Source organism: Zingiber officinale, chromosome 11B, assembly GCF_018446385.1.
Source record: "Zingiber officinale cultivar Zhangliang chromosome 11B, Zo_v1.1, whole genome shotgun sequence".
Taxonomy (NCBI): domain Eukaryota; kingdom Viridiplantae; phylum Streptophyta; class Magnoliopsida; order Zingiberales; family Zingiberaceae; genus Zingiber; species Zingiber officinale.
Window position 1 is genome coordinate 16,874,127 of NC_056007.1, and position 22,753 is coordinate 16,896,879.

At 42.4% G+C, this 22,753-nt stretch overlaps 2 protein-coding genes and 1 non-coding gene across 3 annotated transcripts; 2 read left to right on the forward strand and 1 right to left on the reverse strand.

Moving 5' to 3' along the window:
* Positions 1-11,597: 11,597 nt before the first annotated feature.
* On the forward strand, positions 11,598-12,086 carry LOC122033809 (24-methylenesterol C-methyltransferase 2-like). The gene has a single exon (XM_042592970.1). It carries the CDS (start codon positions 11,598-11,600, stop codon positions 12,084-12,086), a length of 489 nt encoding a protein of 162 aa, XP_042448904.1.
* A 121-nt stretch (positions 12,087-12,207) lies between these two features.
* On the forward strand, positions 12,208-12,672 carry LOC122033810 (60S acidic ribosomal protein P0-like). Its single transcript, XM_042592971.1, has 2 exons — positions 12,208-12,480; positions 12,574-12,672. The coding sequence occupies exons 1-2, from the start codon at positions 12,208-12,210 to the stop codon at positions 12,670-12,672; spliced, it is 372 nt and encodes a 123-aa protein (XP_042448905.1).
* Positions 12,673-15,046: 2,374 nt separating this feature from the next.
* On the reverse strand, positions 15,047-15,124 carry LOC122035632. The gene has a single exon (XR_006127161.1). It is a non-coding gene; the product is annotated as a small nucleolar RNA snoR35 (small nucleolar RNA).
* Between the last annotated feature and the right edge of the window lie 7,629 nt (positions 15,125-22,753).

Below are 22,753 nucleotides of genomic sequence, written 5' to 3' on the forward strand. Positions count from 1 at the left end.
CCTAACACTAACACTCTTTGTCTTGAAGGACCATGTGAAGTCTTTATCCAGTCAATTACAGAGCCACATCCCCAGCCAACTATCTTCTCCACTTTCGGGCAAGATCATATTTGACACTGTCTATGGGAACTTCACCTATAGCCGAAATGTGAGGATGGAAGACGCTGAACGACTTACCACTGTGACGTTAACTTAAGAAGATTTGGAGATGCTGATAAGCACCTGAGTTGCAAAGATGATGCAACAACAGCAAGAAGCAGCAGTTGACTATCGCGCGCCGAACAACTCGGCAGTATTAGCCACGAGTCAACAAGCTAACCCAAGAGCTTCAGCGGACGACCCCACCGACCAAAAGTCAAACAACAAGCCGACTGACACCTTTCGGGATGCTCCAAATGTGTCAATCCCCTCCCACCGCATATTATTCTGCATGCCCTCGGAAGAGCAAGGCCAAGCAGAAAGGACACAAGCGTCCTCTTCAGAGGACGCGCTTGTCCAGGACGGGAGGAAAGGCAAAGCACCTCGACTTGATGACTCTCTCGAGCGGATCAATAGGTAGTTCTCTCAAGCGATCTTGGATGACCGACTACCACCTCACTCAAGACCACTAACAATCAGGGAGTATACGGGGGCAACTGATCTCGAGGACCATCTGATCAAGTTCGACAACATGGCCACACTACAGCTCTATATCGATGAAGTCATGCCGAGTATTCCTCACCACACTCTCCGGATTCGTGCAAAGGTGGTTCAAGCACTTGCTGATCGGATTCATATACAACTTTAAAGACTTCCAAATGGTGTTCCTCCAGCACTTTGCAAGCAGCCGTCGCTATTAGAAGATGAACGTCAACCTGTTTGTAGTCAGCCAAGGGCCCAAGAAAACATTGCAGGCCTATATTAAGAGGTTCAACCAAGTGTCAGCTAATCTAGAAACTTGGCAAGTTATTTTTCCTAAGGACTTACAGATGGTGACTTTTTTTGCTCGCTCATCTGGAAGCCCCCAAGAGATTTCGACCACCTACTTAGATGACTACTAAATACATCAACGGAGGAGGCCTAGGTAGGTCAGAAGAAGGATGTGATTCCCGAGCCGACGGTTGTCCCAGAGGACCGACCGACCCACACCCACCAGCCGCCAAAGGGACCTTGAGCGGGCCTAACGCAGCAACACCAAGAGCTCCAAATCCATGCAGTCCAACATGTGGAGGGCGAGCGGGCGAAATCAACCGAGCCTCGACCATGGACACCACTATTCTACAGTTATCACTGCTCAACAACTCATAACACCAAAGATTGCTATCATCTCAATTCAAAGCCACGCCGATCAACTCCTCCAAGATTTCACCCCTGATCCTCGTCTCCTGATTGCCACCATCACCGCCGATCGAGAGGACAACACGAGGGAGGTAGGCCTGTGATTAAACTGTTAGGACCGAAATGTAGCTAGAAGGGGGGTGAATAGCTAGCCGCAATCTCGTACTCATCATTGCTTGTTTCTTCAAGATGATATGCAGCGGAAATACAAGAAAACAAACACACAACGCTAACTCTAGGGATTTACTTGGTATCCACCTCAAGAAGAGGTGACTAGTCTAAGGATCCACACACTCACGCACCCTCCACTATGAAAACACTCCTTCTCGGTAGCTACCGAAGGCAGAGAAGCCCTACAACACTCTCAATATAACAAGAAATAAAGAGAAGCAAATACAAGGGAAAAACTTACAAGATTTACACAATAAACCCTAACCCTAGTTTCTTCTTCTTGTTGTATTCTTGCCTCTTGACTTGGATGTGCCTCCAAGATCCTTCAAGAATTAGCGTGAGAGTGGAGAAGAAAGCTGTGAAGAAATCGCCTCTATCGCTCGTGTAGTGGAATCAAAGTCTTGCCGAGAGAAACGCTCGCCAACGGCTAATATCTGCGCCAACGGTCGGATCCCAATTGATTGGATTGCTCCCAATCGATTGGGGAGGCTTTGGATCGATCGGCTGATCGATCCAGAGCGCCTCTGTGCTCTAGGAATTGCCTGAATCGATCGACTGATCGATCCAGGGCTTATCGCACGAAATCACAGCTCCCAATCGATCACCCGATCGATTGGAGGCTCTGAATCGATCGGCCGATCGATCCAGAGCTGTTCTGTGCGATCGCGAGTTCTCCCAATCTATCAACCGATCGATTGGGCATGAGCCAATCGATCGGCTGATCGATCCAGCTCATGGTTTTTGCCCAAAACCTAGTCCAAAGTCCCCTAACCCAACATCCGATCAACCATGACCTGTTGGTACATCATGCCTAGCATCCGGTCACCCTTGACCTGCTAGGACTCTCTCACCAAGTGTCCGGTCAATCCCTTTGACCCACTTGGACTTTTCTCCTCGTGCCAAGTGTCCGGTCCTCCATGACCCACTTGGACTTCCACCAGATGTCTGGTCAACCTTGACCCATCTGGATTTCCTGTGCCTGGCTTCACTCACCAGGACTTCCCTTCTGCCTAGCTTCACTCACTAGGACTTCTCCTCTGTCTGGCTTCACTCACCAGGACTTTCCTTACTGCCTAGCTTCACTCACTAGGATTTTCTTCTGCCTAACTTCACTTACTAGGTCTTTCACCTGGCTTCACTCACCAGGATTTTCTTCTGCCTAGCTTCACTCACTAGGTCTTTCACCTGGCTTCACTCACCATGATTTTCTTCTGCCTAGCTTCACTCACTAGGACTTTCACCTGGCTTCACTCACCAGGATTATCTTCTACCTAGCTTCACTCACTAGGACTTTCCATAACTGCCTGGCTTCACTCACCAGGACTTTCTAGTCAAGTATCAAGTCAACCTTGACCTACTTGACTCTTCTTCACAATCTCCCCACATGAACAATTACACCTGCAATCTCCATGTCTTGTCTTTATGTATTGTCAAGCATCGAAATCCAAACATCAAGACTCGAGCATGACCCAATTCAAGCTCAGTCAACCAGGTCAACCTTGACCTAGGGAATATTGCATCAACAATTTTTCCCTTTTTGATGTTTGACAATACCTCCTTTAAGTTAGGCTAATCCCATAGCCTCAAACTCCTTCATGCCAATATAAATGAGGATTTCCTTCATTCTCCTCCTTTTCTAGAGGGCAACCTCCCTCTTAGGTAATGAAGACCTAACTTAACCCTACATTCTCCCCCTATTGACACACATCAACAACTCTCCCCCTGAAGAGTTATTCAACGTTGTTTACAACTTCACTCGTTGTTCACAATAAAATAACGAAGGCCCCATACCCTTCATTATTCTTAACGCTCATCCTTGAGCATATACCACTTAGTATATTCACACACGATTCAAATGAAGGTCTCATACCCTTCATTGTCATCAAATGCTCATCCGTGAGCATACATCACATGAATAATGAAGATATCCACTCTCCATTACATTCAAATGCCCAACCTTGAGCATTTTCGCTAAAGAAGGTTAACCACCTTCCTGTATGAAAAATATATTTTCATGTCCTTAAAAAGTAACTCCCCCTAAAGACATGCACGTAACTTTTGTCATTGTACCAACAATGATTTGGAATCCCTAAACCTTTAGGAAACCCAAATTTAGAAGTTTTTGAGGTTCAAAAATTCAATATTGAAACCAAACCTCAACTTAAACCTCTACTTAGTCTCCCTTAACCAATCCGTCATTGTTTTCATCATGAGACTCCCCCTAAATGTATACAAATGTGTTTTGAGGGGTAAGAAATGGTTACCTAGACTAAAGGTGGTTCAAAATGCAAAAATCAAGCTTTCCCAGCCAAAATCAGCATTCCCAATCGATTGGAGTTGGGTCACAATCGATTGAACCTGCGTGAATCGATCCATTGATCGATTCAAGGGTGGTGGATCGATCGGCTGATCGATCCAGCGAGCTTCTGCTCGTGGGAAAACTCCTCTCAATCGATTGCCCGATCGATTGAGGCACTCCAATCGATCGGCTGATCGATTGGAGCTCTGAAAAATTGAAAACTTATTTCAGTGAATTTCAGAAACTCTCCTAAAATTCTACAAAAATCAAAAAATCATGAAAATTCATGTAGACATTCCTTAGGGCATATAATATCAAGGAAAAATAGTTTTCTATGAGAATACTTTCTATTTTCCAAGATTGACACAAACTTGAAAACTTGTAAAAACTTTAGTGTTTTCTCCTAGTTTGTGTCTAACTTTTCAATGATAATCACTATCAAAAGATAGTCTTCATCAAGGTTTTCCAAAAGTATTTTAAAATCATTTTCAAAACCAATTTCCAATCATGTTCTTTGGGCTCAATGCACATGACTTGTACATTAGCTTTCCCAATGATTAGAAAACACATAACTATGTGTTTTGATGAACTTAAAACTCAAAAGAATGCACTAAATCAACATCTTGAGTTTTGTTCATCATCCTAACATCTCACTTGTATTTAATGTGTTTGAAGCCACATACAAGTCACCTTATAGTTCTTAGTGAGATGTAAACTTTGGTTTTGCCCTAATCTACGGGTCATGCATATCTATCTAGGCATTTTGAGGTTATGAACATCCACCAAGGATGTTACTTGTTAATAAATACCATTTGTCCTTAATTTCAAGGAATTTAAAAATTATGCATGATGCGATATGACATACATCAAAGATAAATAATTTTCAAAAGAAAATTTCCTAGAACTACATGATGTATGTATGACATGACATGGTATTTTTGTATTTTTCATAATAAGGCATGAATGTAAAAATAAATATGATGTCATGACATATAATGGAGAAACAAAGCATGACAAATTATCATAAATAAAATACCTAGAATAACTATCTAAGTATCCTTAAACCTTAGCTAACTTAAAGTTTAAATCCTACATTGCCCAAAATGTCCCAAGAAAATGCTAAAACCCAATTTTGACATTTCTTTTACTTTTCCTAATTTGTGACAATTTAAAATAAGCATATTCTTCAAATTTTGACACATTTTACTCTTTCAAGAGTATCAAATTAAGTTAAGGCTTAAGTTGCCTTTAATTTCCTAAGAACATACCACAATCCCAACTTGGTAGTTCTTATGATTTTCCCAAATGTGCCAATTTAATTTTAAAATCAAACTTCTCACATTATGGCACATCTTACTCTTTCCAAGAGTAAGCCATTAATCCTTATCATTTTCAAAAGTTAACAATAACCTTGAAAATGCGCTTAGAGTGTCAACTTCATCATGATTGAGTTAACTACCCTTTCAATTAGAGTTGACACTCTCTAACCCATCTAAGGGGTAGAGAAAATGCTCCTAGGAACCCAAACCTTATTGGAGCTCCTTGGATGCTCTAGGTATTCACTAGGGATAACTTCCCTAGATACCTTTCTAGTGACCTTGTTAGACTTCTTGGAGGCCTTGGTCACTTTTTCTAGATCAACTCTAGGGATTGCCTCCCTTGTGACCTTCTTAGTGACTTTCTTGAACTTCTTAGAAGTCTTAGTCACGTTTGTTGTTGCAAAAAAACTTCTAGAGATAACTTCCCTTGTATTTTTGATTTGGCCATTTGACCTAGACTCGGTTCCATAGTTATATGGAACCCTATGGTAAGAAATTACATCCTTCTTAGCCTTAGGTTTGTATTCCAAACCTCTATGGCCATTGGATGTCTTTTGCACTCCTAGAACTAGGTTATGCTCATTTTGCCCTTTTAGGATATTTTCCATCCTTTTTAGGGTCTTTTCCATTTTATCAAGCCTTGATCTCAAGACTTGATTTTCTTCCCATAAATCCCTAGATTTTGATTTTTCCTTAAATCCTTGAGCATTTTTATTTCTAGAGTTATAACTAAGGTCCTTAGTGTTATTGCCTAAACTTTTACTTACCTTCCTAACCCTAGGTGTGGTAGTCTTAGCATGGAGAGTCATATGTTTTTCTTTAATGCTATCATGCTTTCTATTTTTATGGTAAATAGTATTAAAATGATAAAAAATTGGAATTAGCATGCTTTTTACCATTATTTAAAGGGGTAGGCTCAATAAATGATACCTTTCATTTTACCTTGGAGACTCCCCCTTGAGTTGTGCTTCCTCCTTGAGCCTTGACTGCTTTCTTACCCTTGGGATATTGACTCTGATAGTGTCCCTTTTGATTGCAAGAGAAGCACACAATATGCTCCTTGCTCTTCTTTGTTCCGGGAGCGGTCTCTTTGGGCTTCTCCTTGCCCTTTGGTGCCACTTAACCCTTCTTCTTGGCCAATTTAGGCCACTTGCTCTTGTAATGCCCTTTTCCCCTACACTCAAAGCAAATGATATGATCTTTATTATTAACAATTGAAATTGGTATACCTTTTCTTGTAGGGATGACTTCTTCTCCTTTTGATCCGGATGTAGAAACTTCCTCTTGTTTCGACAATGATGCTCCTCCAATAGATTTGACTCGACTTGTGGAGGTAGAAGCTTCTTCATCCTCTTCTTCTCTTGACCCGGATGTAGAGACTTCTTTTTCTTCTTGAACCGGTGTCAACGAAAATCGTTCCCCCTCAATCCTAGAGGTGGAGGCTTCATCATCTTCATCTTGTACATGGAACAAAGAGTATGCTCCCTCCTTGCTCTTTTCATTGCATTCCTTTGAAGATGAGGCTTCTTGGACTTTTTCTTCGGAAGTTGAGCATCTCTCAACTTCGGAGTCCACTTCCTCTTGGTCTTGGCCCATGGAGTTGTCCTCTTTGGATTCTTCTTGAATCGGTACAGTGGAGGGGATATCATGAATCGTTGGCAATTTGCTCCAAAGCTCCTTGGCATATTTGAATTCTCCGACTTGAGCCAAAATATTACTTGGTAATAAATTGACCAATAGCTTGGTCACTTTGTCATTTGTCTCGCTCCTTTGAATTTGTTCTTGGCTCCATTTGCTCTTCTTTAAGATCTTGCCTTTTGAATTCTTTGGAGCTTCGAAGCCTTCCATTAGAGCAAACCATTGCTCTATCTCTATCATAAGAAAATTCTCGATTCTTGATTTCCAAGAATCGAAGCTTGTCATTGTGAATGGTGGAGGCACCCTTGTATCGAATCCAAGTCCATCTTGGAATTCCATTTGAAGTTGAGCTTCTTGAAATCTTTGACTTGAAGAATTTTACTCCAACTTCTTCACCCTCTAGCTTTTTGCCCCTTCCGGCGATGATTCCAGTGAAGAGTGTTGGTGCAGCGGAGATCGGCAAGAGGGGGGTGAATTGCCTGCAATAGAAATTATACCCTCCTCGGATTTTCAACTCAACGAGATGCAATAGCTATAAAGTAATAAACAGTAAGACTTAACAAAAATGAAAAGGAACTCAGCAGTTAACCTGGTTACAACCAAGAGGGTTGTTAATCCAAGGCAATGAAAGAGCACACTAGAGAGAACTCCTTTGCTGAAGGCGGAGAAGCCTTTTACACTTAGAGAGCACAGAACTATTGCTTCGAGAATGAGAGTACAGAGTTGATAAAAATCGTTCGTATTCGTTGTACTGTAAAACTACCCGAGACCCTCTTTATATAGGGGATTCTCGAGCTTATCAGATCACCTGATCCTTCGGGATCAGGTTTGACTCGAGAGGGATCGGTTGACCGATCCCCAGGTTCGGTCGACCGAACCTGCTGTACCTACCAAGCTTTCCGTCCAGGTGCAGTCTCTGTTGATCGAGCTCAGGTTCAGTCGACCGATCCTTTTGTTCGGTCGATCGATCGGCCAACGGTCTTTCTCTGCGCTGGCCCGATGAAAGCGCTCGACTCAGTCTCTGGATAATCTTGGGTTCGATCGACCGATCAGTCCTCCAACGGCTGGCTTGCTGACGTGGCTTCTGACGTGTCACCAGCGGTTGGTCTTCTGAGGATTAGTGTTCGGTCGACCGATCAATAGGTTCGGTCGACCGAACCGTTGACAAGTCAACTCTAGTTGACTTGCTCCGGTTCGGCTTCTTGGGTGATTGCGATCCACCGGAATAGGGCTCACCCGAACCCAATTCCCGGCCTTCTCCTCGAGCAGGCTTCCGTCCGGCTTCTCGTCCCTCGAACGCCGCGCACGTTCTTCTCGCTCCACCGGAGTACTCTTCCGCAGCTCTCTCGTCCTTCGGACGCACCGAGCCCGTCGACTCCCTTCCCGTGCCGTCCTTCTCGCTAGCTGCGTCTTCCGCTCGACTTCCTGTGCTCCTAAGTTCCTGCACACTCAGACACAGGGGTCAGACAAAACGCAGGACCTAACTAACTTGGTTGATCACATCAAAACTACCACTGGGTCCAACAATCTCCCCCTTTTTGATGTGCATCAACCCAAGTTCAAGTTAGGGTAAAACAGACATAAGAAGTATTTTAAAGGAAAAATTACTAAACTAGCATATTAAGTATAAGTTTTGCAATATGTAAATATTGCAACAATATTTAGAGAGAATATTAAAAATTTAAATCTTCCTAAATCCCCCTAAACTTGTATTTTTCTTTATTCTCCCTATTTGATCACAGCAAAAATGGGGGTAAGTAGGTTTTAACTTAAAAAAAAAAAATTCTAAGTGTTAAAAAAGAAATTTCTAAGTTAAGATGAATTTTTCAGAATTTTCAAAGGAAAATTTTTAAGTTAAAATTTCAAGAAATAACTTTTCTAGAAAAAAAAATATTTAAAGAGTTCCTAAGGATATGTTTAAAAACTTTTTAAAGCATTGTTTAAATATTAATGCTTTTATCAGAAGGTTAATTAAACATTTTTATTTCGATATTTCAGCTTCCAGGTCGTGGCGAGGCACTAGGCCTTCTTGGTTATTGGAGCAACAACCACTTCCTTAGACAAAGCTTCCATAAAGAAACTCAAAGTTTAATTTTAACACTGTAAAATTAATCAAGTACAGATTTTGGAACCCAGTAAAGGTTCCTTCCTATGGGACTCTTTAAAAATATAGAGGGTATATAACTTTTAGGAATTTTCCTAAGTTGACCCTGATGTTGTTTAATGTACCAATTCAATTTTCCATAAATTCTAACTTTTGATTTTGGAAATCTATTTAAGCATGCATCAGTTTTTAATTTTTTAATTTCTAATTTTAAATTATCATTTTCTGATTTTAGATGATCATACAATTCTAATGGGCATGCTCTTGCTAGGTTCAACTTTAGTTCAACATTCTCTTTTTCTAATTGATCTAACTCTCTAGAAAGAGACTTGATAAATTTAAAAGATTGAGTTGGGGTTAGATTGCGTACCTTACTTACCTGTTCTGGTGACGCTCCCCCTTCACTGCTGCTTGCTTCTTCTGATGTTCCTCCCCCTTCATCAATGCTCATTTCTGAGCTAGATGTTTCTTCTAGCTGATGGTTGGCTATCAGTGCTAGTCCCGAGAATTCTTCGACTTCTGACTTGGAGGATGAAGAGTCGTCCCATGTCGCCTTTAGATTTTTGTGCTTGGAGGAATCTGGTTTCTTGTACTTGGTCTTTGTCTTCTCCTTTTGCTTGCTCTTCAATTTCGGGCAGTCATCCTTGATATGCCCTTCTTCGTTGCAGTTGTAGCAACGAATCGTTCTTCTTTTTCTCTCATGCCTCTGCGATCTAAATTTGTTAGATTTAAAAAATTTATTGAAGCGTCTTACCAGTAGTGCCGCTTCTGATTCGTCGACCGAGGCTTCAGAGTCAGAACTGTTGATTTTTGCCTTTAAGGCAATGTTCTGACTGGTCTTCTCTACTCCATTGAGCTCTGAAACTCGAGATTCATGAAGTTCAAAAGTGGAAAATAATTGTTCTAAACTACTTACCTCGAGGTCCTTAGAGATGTAGTACGCATCTACTAAGAAGGCCCACTCTAGAGTTCTGGGGAAGGCGTTGAGCGCATACCGGATAGAGTCACGGTTCGTTACCTCTTCTCCAAGATTAGTTAGTTGCATGATCAGCTCTTTGATCCTTGCTTGGAGCTGCGCTACCTTCTCGCCTTGGTTCATCCAGAGGTTCATCAACTGGTTCCGGAGGATGTCGCGCCTTGCTAGCTTCGCTTCGGATGTACCTTTGTGAAGCTCTAGGAATTTCTCCCAGAGATCTTTCGCGGAGTCGTAACTTCCGATCCGATTTACCTCCTGTGGTGGCAGTACACTGAGTAGATGGAACTCAGTCTTTCCGTTGGTGACGAAGTCGGCTTGCTCCTTCTTGCTCCATGTGTTTTCTTCTTTATCTTTCGGCGCTGCAAAACCATATTTCATAGTAATTAAAATATCAAAATCTATTTTAAAGAATACCTCCATTTTTCGCTTCCATGTAGCGAAATCTCCGTCGAACTTCGGGGGATGGATGTTCGCGCCGGCCATTGTTCTGATCTTTGTGCTTCAGATGGCGGTTAGTCCCTCTGAGGTTGTTGGGCTCTGATACCACTTGTTGGTGTAGCGGAGACCGGCAAGAGGGGGGTGAATTGCCTGCAATAGAAATTATACCCTTCTCGGATTTTCAACTCAACGAGATGCAATAGCTATAAAGTAATAAACAGTAAGACTTAACAAAAATGAAAAGGAACTCAGCAGTTAACCTAGTTACAACCAAGAGGGTTGTTAATCCAGGGCAATGAAAGAGCACACTAGAGAGAACTCCTTTGCTGAAGGCGGAGAAGCCTTTTACACATAGAGAGCACAGAACTATTGCTTCGAGAATGAGAGTACAGAGTTGATAAAAATCGTTCGTATTCGTTGTACTGTAAAGCTACTCGAGACCCTCTTTATATAGGGGATTCTCGAGCTTATCAGATCACCTGATCCTTCGGGATCAGGTTTGACTCGAGAGGGATCGGTCGACCGATCCCCAGGTTCGGTCGACCGAACTTGCTGTACCTGCCAAGCTTTCTGTCCAGGTGCAGTCTCTGTTGATCGAGCTCAGGTTCGGTCGACCGATCCTTTTGTTCGGTCGACCGATCGGCCAACGGTCTTCCTCTGCGCTGGCCCAATGAAAGCGCTCGACTCAGTCTTTGGATAATCTTGGGTTCGATCGACCGATCAAGAGGTTTGGTCGACCGATCAGTCCTCCAACGGCTGGCTTGCTGACGTGGCTTATGACGTGTCACCAGCGGTTGGTCTTCTGAGGATTAGTGTTCGGTCGACCAATCAATAGGTTCGGTCGACCGAACCTTTGACAAGTCAACTCCAGTTGACTTGCTCCGGTTCGGCTCCTTGGGTGATTGCGGCCCACCGAAATAGGGCTCACTCGAACCCAATTCCAGGCCTTCTCCTCGAGCAGACTTCCGTCCGGCTTCTCGTCCCTCGAACGCCGCCACTACAAGAAAAATCCTCATAGACATCGGTGGAACAACAACGGTTTTAAGCAAAAACCGATGTCTTTGAGTATTTTACACCAGTTTTTTCAAAAACTGATGTCTATGAGCACAGATTTTCGCTCATAGACATCGATTTTTTTAGCCGATGTCTATGAGCGCCTTTTTTTCATTAATAGACATCGATTTTAACCGCGGTTTTTAAAACCGGTGTCTATGAACCAAAATTTTGGCGGACTTTCATAGCGCCCTTTCTTTTGGGCTTCTCCTCGCCCACCATAAATCGAAACCCTAATCCTCTACATCCTCCTTTTAGGAGATACCATTTGAAAGATGAGCAATGGATCTCTCGACGGCGATGTGGACGGCGGCCGTCGTCGGCGCTATCGCGGTCTACTGGTTCGTATGGGTGATGGGCTCAGCGGAAGTGAAAGGCAAACGGGCAGTGAACCTTAAGATGGGATTGATCATGCGGGATAAGGTGCAGGACAAGTACAAGCAGTACTTGTCCTTCTTTCTCCGCTCCAAGGAGGGCATTGCCGCCGCGCCCGACGACGATAACGTCCCTGCCTTCGTTGACACCTTCTACAACCTCGTCACAGACATCTACGAGTGGGGATGGGGGCAGTCCTTCCACTTCTCGCACTCACTTCCCGGCCGCACCCACCGGGAAGCCACACGCATCCACGAGGAGCTCGCCGCTGATCTGAGAGATGGGGATCTCCTCTCTCAGATCCCCATCCGAGGTTGCTCGCTCCTCCTTCCCTTCACTATGACCGGCAAAAGGATGGCCGCCCCATTTCTCTTGCTGCTAATCGTGTCCTGCTAATCTCTCTTGTTGCTAATCGCGCTCCGGGGTGAATCGTAGCGCAAAGGGTGGCTCGGACTCTTTGTCCCTCCATCTCTGTCCTTTCTCCGTCTCCCATTGCGTCGCCCGGAGCTAGATCGAGATGGTGGTGAAGCTCTCGAAAGAGGAGAAGAAGGTCCGCTACGACAAGAAGCTGTGCTCGCTTCTGGACGAGTACGGGAAGGTCCTAATCGCCGCCGCCGACAATGTCGGGTCCAACCAGCTCCAGAGCATCCGCAGGGGCCTCCGCGACGACTCAGTCATCCTCATGGGCAAGAACATCCTCATCCACCGCTGCATCCGCTTCCACACCGAGAAGACCGGCACCGAGAAGATCGGCAACAAGGACTTCCTCAACCTCCTCCCCCTTCTCGTCGTACGCACTCTTCGCCATTCCCCATTTCCTCATCTTTAGTTCCTCCATGAATTAATCATTTAGCTATTTAGTAATTATCCTTGACTGATTCAGGGGAATGTGGGATTGATATTCACAAAGGGCGATCTTAAGGAAGTTAGCGAGGAGGTTGCCAAGTACAAGGTGTTGAATATAATAAATGTGATTTTTTGATGTTGGTTATCACGATTATCATAGTTTTTTGTCGAGTGATCAATATTTTTGGTGTTTTCCATTTGCAAGTTCGTAGACAACTTTTTTGCTAGATTGTATAAACCTTTTCCACTCCGTAGTATCTTTAGTTCAGTACCCCATGCGTACATTTGAATTCCTTCACCAAAGGGGCTAGATATGAAACACTGAATCTATGCTGCTTGATCATCTATCTGTTAATGTGTTTTTAATGCTATTTTATGTTGGATATTACAATGATCAGAGTTTTGGGTCAAGTGATCAATATTTGTTGGTTGAGGTTTTCCATTTTGCAAGTTCTTAGATAACTTGTTTGCTATATTGTATAAACCTTTTCCACTCTGTAGTACTTCCTGCACCAAAGAGACCAGATATGAAACACTGAAACTAAATCAGCGATTAAAGGTGATTAATCATCTCTAGTTTAAGCCATTTTGTTCTCCAAAGAAAGTATCTTTCTTCTAGTACTCTGTCAAGCAAATGAAACATTTAATAAGAGTGTTGATGCAGGCATTGATAATGAGAAGGCAGTCAAGCTTTATGAAGTTCCACTCGTCAAATTCTTGGAGCAGAAATAGCTTTGTCATTTGGGTGGTAAGTTCCTTAAATCCAAAATTTTGTATGAACTTTTAATACACTAGGAAAAGCATACAAGAATCTCTAGCAATATAAGACTCCTTATCAAAGGTAACACCTAACTCCAGTTTATGGATGATAGGTGTAAATGCTCTTTGCCTAAATGATCTTATAGAGCCTAGGAATGTATCTTACTTGTTTCCTTTATTAATATCGTCACATCACATTATGCAGACTTGTTTCTTTCGTCAGTTTGGAAAGTCGGTTGTACGGGCTGACTACCTTACCCTTCGTCAGGGTTTTATCTTGGTATGCTGGAAGTTTTAGAGACATTTTTATATTTGATATCTTGTTCATTAGTGATGTTGGCTTCATGAGTATAAAGGCCAGAGGTTAGACTCATGGAGTGTGATAATGCATGAGTATAGGATAAAACCTTTATTTGTTAGTTGTCTTTGGGCTTGCCATAGATTGCCATCTTAAATTAATACAAATGCATGCTTGCTTTACTTTGGGAATGTTTCCAGATAAAATCTTGTCTTTCTGACTCGCTTAATTTATTCTTCGTGGGGGGGGGGGGGGGGAAAGGAAGAAGGAATCACTTTTGGTTAGGTTGTAATTGGGCTATGAAGCCAATCACTTACATCTTATGGTTACAGTTTCTCCTTTGAAGATAAAAACATTGCATTATAATCTTTATTTCTAAGAAATTTTTTAGTAGTACTTTAAATAAGTCTTCAGTATTTATAGTATGACTAGCATCATTTATTCTTCTAGCTGCTACCAGTGTAGCCACTTCATATGATTTGCTAACTTAATATCTAAAGTGCGCTTTATTTTTTGAGCTCGAGGTATAGTCAGAACTGCCAATCAGACGTGCAGAGAGTTTTTATTTATTGGATGGCATAATGAAGGATCACTGCATCTGGAATTGAGTCTTTCTTGAGCACGTGGCAAAGTTATAATGTCTTGGCTTCTAAATGTAACTCTTGCTTTTCTGATTTTCAGTTTATTAATTGCATTTTCTAGTCTCATTCGCCTGACATAGGACTGTATAACCTGTATGCTCGATGTTCAGGTTTTTCTAATTCTCTCCTTTCCATATATTTGGGATTATTTGGGATATTTTCTCTCGTTGATGGAATTAATTTATTTTACCTAAAACTATTTTTCATGATAACTGGATTCTCCTTGGTATTATTCATGATTACCAGATATATTTCGTAAACATCATACTAGGGTGTATATAGAGAAATCACTAGGGTATGTTCCAATTTAAGAAAGTTATCTATGCTGTCAAACAAATTTTTAGAGCATGGTTTAAGAAATCACAAGGTTACTAAATTGATAATCAAATCTTTATTGAGTACAACTTGACAAACTAAGCACCATCAATGTCTATGCTCCATTATGTTCTAGCTTGATGGAGAGAAGTAGAATAAATAGTTATAGACTTCAATATACATCCCAAATTGCCTATCTATTATTTTATGTATGGGATTTGTATCTGATGTAATTTTACTCTTGGTATTAATAATATAATCCCTTATTCTTAGTTGAGTTTCAATTGTTAGAGATGAGTAGTTTTCGTTGTTTGGTGCAGATGTTCAATACAATTTATGTAAATACTAACTTGACGCGGTTGATTCTTTCTTGTTGGTTAGCATACCAAGTTTGTTAGCACCTAGCCCAAGCCCTGTGCTTTTACTAGTCTTGCTTTTGCTGATAAAATTACTGGGTCTCTTGGTACAGCCAACTCTTAATGGTTCAACATCTAATCTTGCGGACTCCTCAGGCCGACCCTATACCACATTATTTTCTGGCCAGTCTGTGGCAGTGCCTGGGTTCCATCCTTCTGGTTAGACATGCTGGTCCCTTTGGAGGCCGGCAAGAGGGGAGGGGTGAATTGCCCTACAAAATAAAACTCGAACCTTTCTCGGATTTCAACTATATAATTAACACTTGTAATAAATAAATAAAAGAGACTAAGTAAAGAAAAGCAGACACCAGAGTTTTACTTGGTTTGCAATCAGGGGATTGCTAATCCAAGGAATGTAAGCGCACTATCTGATTCTCCTCTGGGAGGAGTAGCCTCTTTACAACATTGACAGCACAAATGAAAAGAACAGAATTGAAAGCACAGAAGGAATTGATTACAAGTGAGTTACTTTCAATGTACGGATCAGTACTTTATTTATAGTACTGGTCCGGGCGCCTGGAAGTGGTTCCGGGCGCCCCCGGGGGGATAAATTTTATCCCCCAACGATCAGATTGCGAAAATCGCGATCCTGGTCAAAATCATGTTCCGGGCGCCCCGGACAGCTCCGGGCGCCCGGAAGCATTCCGGGCGCCCCGGACAGCTCCGGGCGCCCGGAATGGTTCCGGGCGCCCCGGAGTAAAAAGTCAACTACGGTTGACTTTTTGTCCGGGATCACTTCTCCGTTAAGTCCCAGTCTCGGTCCGGGTCTGTTCGCTCCAGCTCCGCTAGCTTGGGTGATCTCGGCCTTCCGGAATAGGGCTCACCCGAACCCATGTTCCGGCCTTCTCCTCGAGCAGCCTTCCTTCCCGGTTTCTCGTCCCTCGAGCGCCGCGCACGCTCTTCTCGTCCACCGGTGTACTCTTCCGCGGACACCTCGTCCCTCGGACGCACCGAGCCCGTCGGCTCTCTCCCGTGTCGTCCTTCTCGCTAGCCTCGTCTTCCGCTCGACTTCCTGTGTTCCTAAGCTCCTGCACACTTAGACACAAGGGTTAAACAAACGCAGGACCTAACTTAGCTTGTTTGATCACATTAAAACACCTTGAGGTTCCAACAATCTCCCCCTTTTTGATGTGAGCAACCCAAGTTAAGTTAGGGAAAACATATGAAATAAAAACAATTTATATTCAAATAAGTCCAAGTATTTTTCAAATGAAAAATTATATTACCTCCCCCTAGACTTAACATACTTCTCCCCCTTTGATCACATAAAAATTGGGGTTATAAACAAGTCTAAGGTAAATTAAAAAAAACTTAAAGTGTAACATATTAAAAAAAAATGTCTTAGTAAAGGCACCCTTCAAAATTTTTCTTTCGAGAAAAGTAAAACATTTTTCAGATAAAAAAAAATCATAAGTGTAAAAAAATTTTAAGTTTGAAACTTATTTCAACATTCCAAAACAAATTTCTAATTTAATATTCATAAGAAACAATTCTAAGTCAATTTTAAGCAAAATTATAAGGCAAAAAAATATTCTGAGTCAATTTTCATAAAAATTTCTAAGATAATAAAAAAATTTCTAAGTTAAGTTAAATTTTTTTTAAATATTTTCTAACACAAATTGAATAACTCTTTTTAAAGCATTAAATAATTTAAATTAATACTTTTTCAGTTTAGTCAATTAAACTTTTCATTTCGATACTTGGCTTCCAGGTCGTGGCGAGGCACTAGGCCTTCTTGGTTATTGGAGCAACAACCACTTCCTTAGACAAAGCCTCATAAAGAAATTAGTTGCTTAATTTCCTTGCTGAAAATGCTAAGTCTGACTTTAATTTTAAGTTAAACAGGTTTTTGGAACACAGTAGAGGTTCCTACCTACAGGATTAACCAAGTATTTCTTAGGTATATAGATTTTTGATATATTTCTAATTTGACTTTGATGAAATCTATAATACCAATTTAAACCTCTATAATTTCTAAAAGTAGAAATATTTGAACCATTTGATTTTTTCAATCTTTCTATTTCTTCTTTTAGTTTTTCATTTTCAATTTTCAAATTTTCAAAATCCTCTATAAGACATGATTTTGCCAAAATTCTCTTTGTTTCTAAAATTTCATTTTCTAATTTGGCATTTTTATTTTCTAATTTATACATGGATTTAGTCACAGCTTTGATACCAGAGTAAAGCTGATCAGGGGGTAAGAGGCATACCTCACTTACCATGTCGGACTTGAAGCCTGAATCTCCCCCTGCTTCACTGCTTTCATCCGAGGTCGCTCCCCCTTCATCGATGCTGGGTTCTGATGTACTTTGTCCTTCGTGGCTTGTCATCAGTGCAATCCCCGCATATTCTTGAGCTTTTGATTCAGATGAAGAAGTGTCATCCCAAGTTGCTTTTAGGTTGTGTTTCTTGGGTGTCTTCATTTCGACCTTCTTGAGTTCTGGGCAGTCTTCCCTTAGGTGTCCCTCCTTCTGACACTGGTAGCACCGCACCTTTCTTCTACCTTTTTGATTCTTTTTATTCTGCATTTTAAATTTATTAGATCTAAAAAACTTTTTAAAGTTTCTTACCATGTACGCTTCTTGATCGTCTTCAGAGTCTGACTCGGGTTCATCCTTATTGGTTGCGTTCAGCGCCATAGTCTGGGTTGTGTCCTTTGATATCTCTGCACATCTAGCTTCGTGTAATTCAAGGGTAGAAAACAACTCTTCTAAAGTACTTACCTCCAAGTCTTTTGAGATATAGTAGGCGTCGACGATTGATGTCTATTCCGGAGTTCTTGGAAACGCGTTGAGCGCGTAGCGTATAGTGTCCCGGTTTGTTACCGTTTCACCGAGGTTCTCGAGACCAGTAACTAGTTCTTTTACCTTTGCGTGCAAACCAGCTACTTTCTCACCTTTCTCCAGACGGATGTTCATCAGTTTGTTGCGGAGGATGTCCCTTCTAGCGAGCTTCGCTTCGGACGTGCCTTCGTGGAGTTCCAAGAACTTCTCCCAAAGTTCTTTAGCAGATAAATAGTTTCCGATGCGGTTGACCTCTTGAGGCGGTAACACGCTCAGCAGGTGATGTTCCGCACGGCTGTTTGCTACCGACTCATTCTGCTCCTTCTTTGTCCAGTCGCTCTCTTCTTTTTCTTTTCCATCTTTATCTATTGGAGCTACAAAACCATATTTCATAATAAACCGAATTTCAAAATCTGTTTTTAGGAATACCTCTATACGATGCTTCCAGTCTGCGAAGTTCCCCTCTAATTTTGGTGGAACAATGCTTGGTCCGACCATCTTTGTTGCTTCGATCGGCGGTTAGTCCTCCTGAAGCGCCTTGCTCTGATACCACTTGTTGGTCCCTTTGGAGGCCGGCAAGAGGGGAGGGGTGAATTGCCCTACAAAATAAAACTCGAACCTTTCTCGGATTTCAACTATATAATTAACACTTGTAATAAATAAATAAAAGAGACTAAGTAAAGAAAAGCAGACACCAGAGTTTTACTTGGTTTGCAATCAGGGGATTGCTAATCCAAGGAATGTAAGCGCACTATCTGATTCTCCTCTGGGTGGAGTAGCCTCTTTACAACGTTGACAGCACAAATGAAAAGAACAGAATTGAAAGCACAGAAGGAATTGATTACAAGTGAGTTACTTTCAATGTACGGATCAGTACTTTATTTATAGTACTGGTCCGGGCGCCTGGAAGTGGTTCCGGGCGCCCCCGGGGGGATAAATTTTATCCCCCAATGATCAGATTGCGAAAATCGCGATCCTGGTCAAAATAATGTTCCTGGCGCCCGGACAGCTCCGGGCGCCCCTGACAGCTCCGGGCGCCCCGGACAGGTTCGGGCGCCCCGGAGCAAAAAGTCAACTATAGTTGACTTTTTGTCCGGGATCACTTCTCCGTTAAGTCCCAGTCTCGGTCCGGGTCTGTTCGCTCCGGCTCTGCTAGCTTGGGTGATCTCGGCCTTCCGGAATAGGGCTCACCCGAACCCATATTCCGGCCTTCTCCTCGAGCAGCCTTCCTTCCCGGTTTCTCGTCCCTCGAGCCCCGCGCACGCTCTTCTCGTCCACCGGTGTACTCTTCCGCGGACACCTCGTCCCTCGGACGCACCGAGCCCGTTGGCTCTCTCCCGTGTCGTCCTTCTCGCTAGCCGCGTCTTCCGCTCGACTTCCTGTGTTCCTAAGCTCCTGCACACTTAGACACAAGGGTTAAACAAACGCAGAACCTAACTTAGCTTGTTTGATCACATCAAAACACCTTGGGGTTCCAACAAGACATTCCTACATAAACTTTATTAACATATTCATGTGAAATTTTGCTTGTATGTGGAATTTTGATTACGGTTTGTAAAAAAATAGGTGGTCTTCAAGGATTGCATAATATTCATGGAAGCTTCAACCTGCCAAATGTGCATGGTTTGCTTGCATCCAGAGAGGCTGCAATGGGTGTTGTACCATCAGGTGGTGTTAAGCAACCAGGAGGAAGCATTCTTAGTGGATGGTTCTCATCAAACAATCTTTTGGTTGCATTATCTCAGGTCTGGCATGAGTTTATTTCCACATTACTTCACTGCATCATATGGTCCTTTGAATGTGTTTTATAGTATTGATTCTGGATTTTTTTTCATGCAGATGCCTCATGGCTCTGGTGTCACAAATAGAGGGGGTATTAATGTTGTTGGAAATCATGCTTTTAGTAGTAGTAATATTAATGAAGTCACTGGGTCAATAACTGGTATTTCCTCAAGTTCAGCTTCTGGGAATCGTAGTTCTGTTCTTAGTTTGGGAGTTTCTCCGGTATTGGGTAATGTAGGGCCAAGACTTACAAGCTCTGTAGGCAACATTGTTGGCAGTGGTAACATGGGAAGAAGCATCAGTTCTGGAGGATTATCTCTGCCTGGAGGATATTCAGGATACCAAGATGGCATCAGAGGTAGTACAATAAATAGTATATCTCTTCATCAGAGGTAGCTTTGTTCTTCTATGCTTCCTTCACTGGATTTGTTGTGTAGTCATATTTCTTTGTTCAATCATTATCATGCCTAGTAAGTTGTTGTATGATGCTGTCGGTTCTTATCAATCTGTACACTTGAATTAGAAGGAGCAAATTATCTATGTTATATTCTAAGCAGCATATACTAAGTGTCATATATGAAAGTTTTAGATTCTATGTTATATTCGTTATCTTCCACAGCAACCTTTAAAAACTCAGTATTCTATTTTATTTGATACATGTACACATTTGTTTTAGTTATTTGACATATGGTGGATTTATGTATTTTTACAGTTTACAAATCTCAAGTACTCTAGAGTTGAAATTGATGAAGTGCGGTTCGAGTGGGCTGAATGCATGCTAGATTACATTTGAAGTGCGGTTCTACTTTGATGTGTTAAAAGAATGTTCTACCTTGATTTTGATATCTATTAGCTAGCTTTTGATGTAAAAAGAATGTTTGGATATTTTATGGATATTGTTGTAAGAAGATTATTTATATAATTTGTGAATATTTATGTATTTTATGGATATTATTGAATGAAGAATATTTGTATAATTTGTGAATATTTGTGTATTTTTTTTTGTTATTGTGGGTTTTTCATTGTTTCAGAAATCAAATTGTGTTGTTAAAAAATATACATATTACATCGGGTTTCCACCGCTGTAAAACCGGTGTTATTAACTAATATTACATCGGTCATTTACCGCTGCCAAAACTGGTGTTATTAACATACAATATTACATCGATTTTACACCGTTGATGAAACGGTGTCGTTAAGTGATACTACACCGGTTAATAACCGATTTGAAGACCGGTGTCGTTAAGTGATACTACATCGATTTTAACCCGATGTCTAAAATGGCAGACTTTTAACATCGGCTTCATAGACATCGGTCGAAAATGAAATAGACACCGGTGGAAAATCGATGTCTATGAAGGTTTTTGTTGTAGTGCGCGCACGTTCTTCTCGCTCCACCGGAGTACTCTTCCGCAGCTCTCTCGTCCTTCGGACGCACCGAGCCCGTCGGCTCCCTTCCCGTGCCGTCCTTCTCACTAGCTGCGTCTTTCGCTCGACTTCCTGTGCTCCTAAGTTCCTGCACACTCAGACACAGGGGTCATACAAAACGCAGGACCTAACTAACTTGGTTGATCACATCAAAACTACCACGGGGTCCAACAAAGAGCAACCTTGCTCTGATGCCACTTGTTAGGACCGAAATGTAGCTAGAGGGGGGGGGGGTGAATAGCTCGGCGTGATCTCGTGCTCGTCGTTGCTTGTTTCTTCAAGATGATATGCAGCGGAAATACAAGAAAACAAACACACAACGCTAACTCTAGGGATTTACTTGGTATCCACCTCAAGAAGAGGTGACTAGTCCAAGGATCCACACACTCGCGCACCCTCCACTATGAAAACACTCCTTCTCGGTAACTACCGAAGGCAGAGAAGCCCTACAACACTCTCAATACAACAAGAAATAAAGAGAAGCAAATACAAGGGAAAAGCTTACAAGATTTACACAATAAACCCTAACCCTAGCTTCTTCTTCTTGTTGTATTCTCGCCTCTTGACTTGGATGTGCCTCCAAGATCTTTCAAGAACTGGCGTGAGAGTGGAGAAGAAAGCTGTGGAGAAATCACCTCTATCGCTCATGTAGTGGAATCGAAGTCTTGCTGAGAGAAACGCTCGCCAACGGCTAATATCTGCGCCAACGGTCGGATCCCAATCGATTGGATTGCTCCCAATCGATTAGGGATGTTGATACAGTCTGACCTGGCTGTTGTTTTGATGTTGACACGGATTTAAGTTTGTATCAGATGTTAATTAAACTCGGTTTGATTAATGATCAAGGTTGATCAAGTGGAAGGGAAAAGTCCAAGTTGGAAACTTGGCACGCGAAGTCGGAGAGGGCTTGGTAGCTCGTTCTCCGGACTAGGTCAGAGAGGGCTCGGTAGCTCGTTCTCTGGACTAGGTCAGAGAGGGCTCGGTAGCTCGTTCTCTGGACCGGACGAAGTCGGAGAGGGCTCGGTAGCTCGTTCTCCGGACTAGGTCAGAGAGGGCTCGGTAGCTCGTTCTCTGGACCAGACGAAGTCGGAGAGGGCTCGGCAGCTCGTTCTCCGGACTAGGTCAGAGAGGGCTCGGGAGCTCGTTCTCTGGACCGAATTAGGTCAGAGAAGGACCTAAGTGGACATTCCATGGTACATTGGATCGGTCAGCAGACCGATCCAGTGATACATAAGACAATGGATCGGTCGGCAGACCGATCCAGTGAAACTGTGAAACTGAGTTTCCATGGATCGGTCTGGTGACCGATCAGGAAACACTCAGTAACACACTGAGTGTAATCTGATCGGTCTGCGGACCGATCAGGAAACACTCAGTAGCACACTGAGTGTAATCTGATCGGTCTGCGGACCGATCAGGAGAGGATATTGCGAAGAGAAGAAGGAGGGGATCGGTCATGAAGACCGATCCACTGGCAGTCTGATCGGTCTCCACGACCGATCAGACAAGCTTCGGACCGATCAGGATATGCCCTGATCGGTCCATGGATCGGTCTGGAGACCGATCCACACACAATCAGACTTGTTATTGTTTCTGCGATTCTTCCACTGCATTTGATTTACCTGATATATGTGATATAACCCTCTGTGCTATTAGCTTTTGAGTTTGCAGGATCACAGGTATCATCCAGAGCTTAATTTCAAATTAAGTCCATAAGAGGAATACGACAAATGGTCTTTCTGCTGTGATTCGTGGTGCATGGTGCATTTGAAGCATCAACGGCTACTGGTGTGAT

Bases quoted from the DNA above. Each gene is read 5' to 3' on its own strand.
- LOC122033809 (XM_042592970.1), top strand. From the start codon at position 11,598: ATGGATCTCTCGACGGCGATGTGGACGGCGGCCGTCGTCGGCGCTATC.
- LOC122033810 (XM_042592971.1), top strand. From the start codon at position 12,208: ATGGTGGTGAAGCTCTCGAAAGAGGAGAAGAAGGTCCGCTACGACAAG. The intron at 12,481-12,573 runs GTACGCACTCTT...TGACTGATTCAG, and splicing joins ACCTCCTCCCCCTTCTCGTC to GGGAATGTGGGATTGATATT.